Source organism: Lactuca sativa, chromosome 8, assembly GCF_002870075.4.
Source record: "Lactuca sativa cultivar Salinas chromosome 8, Lsat_Salinas_v11, whole genome shotgun sequence".
Classification (NCBI taxonomy): Eukaryota; Viridiplantae; Streptophyta; class Magnoliopsida; order Asterales; family Asteraceae; genus Lactuca; species Lactuca sativa.
Window position 1 is genome coordinate 76713902 of NC_056630.2, and position 4988 is coordinate 76718889.

The window sequence follows — 4988 nt, forward strand, 5'->3', positions numbered from 1 at the left end:
CATGCCATTAACTCTGGAGGTGGTCCTTATGTCTATCAAATGCATGGACAAAATTATCATATTGCAGGCAGCTTACTATCAGAGAAGGGTGAATTATTAAAATTTTGCCAGTTGTACATATATGATACAAATCATGAAGTCGACAACAGATTCAACGCAGAGTAAGTAAACACACTCTATTTTATAAGCGCATTACACATACAGACACAGACACAGACACAGACACATACACATACACATACACATACACATACACAGACACAGACACAGACACAGACATATACACATACACAGACACACACACACACACACACACATATATATATATATATATATATATATATTATTTTGTATTATATTGCATAATCCTTTTTTACTCGATTTCTTGACTGTTCATGAGTTAATGAGTTTCATCCTCAATATCTTCCACTTCAATATCCTTTATTGTTCCCTTATGTCGAGGATGAATTTCGACTGGATATATTACATCGTAGTGTTGAAGAACCAGACTCCAAAGGACGAATAAAGTTGACAATATGAGAGTTGTTTGCTTACGATATACAACATAGAGCTAATGAAATATATTTGATATTACGTTCCAAAAAACTCTTCCAACAGTTTTTGGTTGATTCGTATACAATGGTTGAAAACGACTGCCTTAATTATAGACAGTTTAACGAACCAACATCATGTGTGGCTCCTTATGGCAACTTGGTCGAGACTTCTCAAGATGGAATTGAAGATGCTTCTATGATGGGAAACCGTATTACTATTTCATATTCTTTTACTGGTGGCAGCCGTTACATGTAACAAAATTACTTAGAAGCAATGACTTTGGTTAAGTGGTTTGGTTATCCAGATCTTTTTTAACCTTTACATCTAATCCTAAATGGCCAAAGGTAATTAGATTCGTTGAATCTGAGAATCTTAAACCAGAAGACTTGCCAGATATTTTGAACGAATATTTAAAATAAAACTTGATTCACTAATCAGTTGACTGAAGGAAAAAAAAAATTAGGCAAAGTCGATGGAGGTATAAATCTAAAATGTCATTATTCATTATCTTTTTTATGATTTTATAATACTATGTGTTAACCAACTAAATTAATTTCCTCATACAGTTGTATATACCATCGAGTTTCAAAAAATACGTCTTCCACATTTGCACATATGCCTCTTTTTATATCAAAAAAAAATCTAAACTTCCAAATCCCGAAGGCATAGATCGTGTTATATGTGTTGAATTGCTTGACAACGAGCTTGAACCAAAATTATATCGAACTGTCTGTGACAACATGATACATGGACCATGCGGCACTGAATTTCCATTTATGCCATGTATGAAAAAAGGAAAATGTTCTAAAGGATTTCCAAAAGACTACACATATCATCCATATATTGACGACAATGGTTATCCGATTTACAAAAGACGCAACAATGAAAACAATGTCGTGAAAAACGGTGTCTCTTTGTTTAAGTTTTATTCATATGTATATTTAATTTTGTATATGTAATTTTTTATATGAAATATATGTTATATGTTTTAATTAAGGTTGTAAAAATCGTTCGACGGTAGCTCGGCGGTCGACAGACGATAAGCGATTAATCGGACTAGGCAGGGTTTAATCGGAGATTAATCGGGGACCCTTAATTATTAATAAAACTATTTAAAAAATTAATATTCGCTAAAAAACTAAGTATTTAAAAATTTTAGTTTAATCTTTTAAAATTTGAAAGCTTAAAATTTTGAAAATTAAAAATTTTGGTGTAATATTTGAAAATTAAATATTTTTGAATTTTTTTAAAAATTCCCGCCTATGACCGCCAAGGCCGACTTTTGACCAATTTCCGCCAAACACCATAATCGTAATCGGTTTAAGGCCGCCAAGCGATTTATCGGCCGTCAAGGCCGATTTCTGCAACACTGGTTTTAATATATAATATTGCTAAACAAGTTACATTAAAATAATGCAAGATTGAAGTTTATATAAATTATTAAATCATTTAAATACTTTATATAATATGAAAATTATAATTATTATATATGTTTATTTGTTTTTTCTCTGTTTTAAAAATAATATGATTTTAATGTTATTTATGACATGTTTCTTTCCTCAATAAAAAAAACAACATAAAGAAAATAATGATCGTGATGAAATTGTTGACTTTTACAATTGTCGTTATTTTTTGCTTGTGAGGCATGTTGGAGACTTTTTAGGTATGACATTCATTACAGAACACCTTATGTTGAAAGGTTTTCATTTCACCTTGAAGACAAACAACCTGTTGTGTTTAAACCATCCCAACATGTTACTAATGATGCTTCTCAATTTTTGGCTTGGATGAAATGTAACAACTATGATGAAAATGCATGAAAGTTATGATATGTTGAATATCCAACTCAATATGTTTGGAATAAATCCGATAAAATATGGACAAGAAGAAAAACAAAGATAAAGTCACTTGATAAAATTAATCACGTGTATCCCAACTCTGGTGATGTTTATTACTTACACATTTTTCTCAACAAAGTAAAGGGTTGTACTTGTTATGAAGATATTAGGACGGTTAATGGGACCGTTTATGAATCTTACAAAGATGTTTGCTACGCTCTTGGTCTATTAGACGATGATAAATAGTACATATCTTTTATACACGAAACACATCATTGGGCCACCACTTCATTATGCAAGTCTCTATCTGTTATGTTGATTACATCGGATAGTCTATCTCGGCCTCGTCATTTTTTTAAAGAGACTTATAATTGTCTTTCTGATGATGTCGTTCACGTCTGTGAACAATAAATTGGTGTAACAGGTACATTTTCAAATAATCTAACCCATTGACACAAAAAAAACGTTCTAAAATTAATTGATATTACAAATAAATAAGTTCATAATTTTTTTTGTCTTTTCAGGCTTGAAGCTAAAACCGGAAGCAAATTTCCACCTTACATTGTCATACATTGAGAAAGTTTTATTGAGTTGTGGACCGAGTTTGAAGCAAATACCCAATATGCCATTACCTGATCACAAATATATTCAAGATGCTTGCAATATGTTAATTCAAGATTGAGCTTAATTATGATCTATCCAGTCTTGAAGTTAAACATCAACAACTGCATTCCAAATTAATGTCGAGAAAAAAAAAGGTTTATGATACAATTATCAATGCGGTTAACAAAAAAAAGGTGGTGTCTTTTTCCTGTATGGTTATGGAGGAATAGGAAAAACATTTGTTTTGAGGACATTGTCTGCTGCTATTAGATCTAAAGGTGAAATTGTTATCAACGTTGCTTCAAGCAAAATTGCAACTCTCTTGCTCTCTAGTGGTAGGACAGTGCATTCAAGTTTTCATATACCAATTAACTTGAATGAGGATTCGTTTTGTTCTATTACTCCATGTAACGATGTAGATGAAGTGTTGAATAAATCGAGACTGATCATATGGGATGAAGCACCAATGATGCACCATCATTGTTTTGAAGCAGTTGATAGGACACTTAGAGAAGTTATCCTTTCATCGGACAAGAATAAATCGTTTAGAGGCAAGACCATTGTACTTGGAGGTGACTTTCGACAGATTCTTCCAGTAATACAAAGAGGAAATCGCTCAGATATTGTCCAACCATCATTTCATTCATCAAGATTATGGCGTGAATCTACAGTTTTACGTTTGAATGTAAACATGAGGCTTCAGGTCGGTTGTCCAAACAATGACTTCGAAGAGATAAAATCATTTGTTGAATAGATTCTTAAAATTGGTGAAGGTGGTATCGGTGGCCCTAATGATGGTAAAGTTGAAGTTGAATTTCCAGAAGATTTTGTCGTTCCCTCTACGTGTGACCATATTCATTCAATTGTATCCACCATTTATTCATCCTTTCAGAACCTTCTTGATGATCCATCGCATTTTCAAAATAAAGCTATTTTGGTCCTTACAAATGAAGCAGTCGATGCTATCAACGACTACATGTTAGAATTGATGAAAGATGAAGGGAAAACGTATCTGAATTTAGATTCATTATGTGAGATTGAGGCACACGATTCTTTTGAGGAATCAACATACTCTCCAGATGTGTTGAATGGTTTTAAGGCTTCCGGAATTCCCAACCATAAACTTATACTAAAAAAAGGTGTTTCTGTCATGTTACTTCATAATATCGACCAAACCAAAGGACTATGCAACGATACTAGATTACATATCGTAAGGCTTGGAAGACACGTCATTGAAGCCTAAATCATACCTGACAGATTTTTTAACGAGACTACTTATATACCTCGCATGAAGTTAACCCCTTCTGATAAAAAAAATTCATTCCGTTTTCAGCAGAAACAATTCCCCATAGCTCTTTGTTTCGCTATAACCATTAACAAAAGTCAAGGACAATCATTATTAAATGTTGGATTATACTTGCGTAGACTCGTCTTCACTCATGATCAGTTATATGTTATTGTTTCTCATGTCACGAGTAAAAAAGATTTGAATGTACTAATATGTGACGAATAATATCATTCAACTAATAAAATAAAAAATGTTGTCTACAAAGAGATCGTTCAACGATTATATATATTTATCGATTTCAGTGTATTTTCTACACATTTCAATAATACCAATAGCCATAATTTTTTTTAATTATTATGCAATATCTATAGACATTTGTATGTTTTTTTATGCCTTCACCCGTGTTTAACGCGGATTATAATCTAGTTGGATTTTGATTCAAAAAAGAAAGTCATAACTATAAGGCTCAAACTTTCACTAGCGGGCTACCAACAACTTTTAGATATTAATTTTAGACAAAACTTCAAAAATGGTCCTTGTGGTTTCCGAAAATATCAAGTTTAGTCCCTAAGTTCAAAAAACGTCATGGATCGTCCATGTGGTTTCAAAACTTTTAACATTTGGTCCTTCCGGCTCACTCCGTTAAATTTTGGCCGTTAAGTAAAAGGCATTTCTGTCTTTTCACTACTACAGGGACTATTTAT

At 32.4% G+C, this 4988-nt stretch overlaps 1 protein-coding gene across 1 annotated transcript; it reads left to right on the top strand.

Moving 5' to 3' along the window:
- The first annotated feature begins 639 nt into the window (after positions 1–639).
- On the top strand, positions 640–4239 carry LOC128127738 (uncharacterized). Its single transcript, XM_052766419.1, has 4 exons — positions 640–763; positions 2918–3052; positions 3191–3699; positions 3751–4239. The coding sequence occupies exons 1-4, from the start codon at positions 640–642 to the stop codon at positions 4237–4239; spliced, it is 1257 nt and encodes a 418-aa protein (XP_052622379.1).
- The last annotated feature ends 749 nt before the right edge of the window (positions 4240–4988 follow it).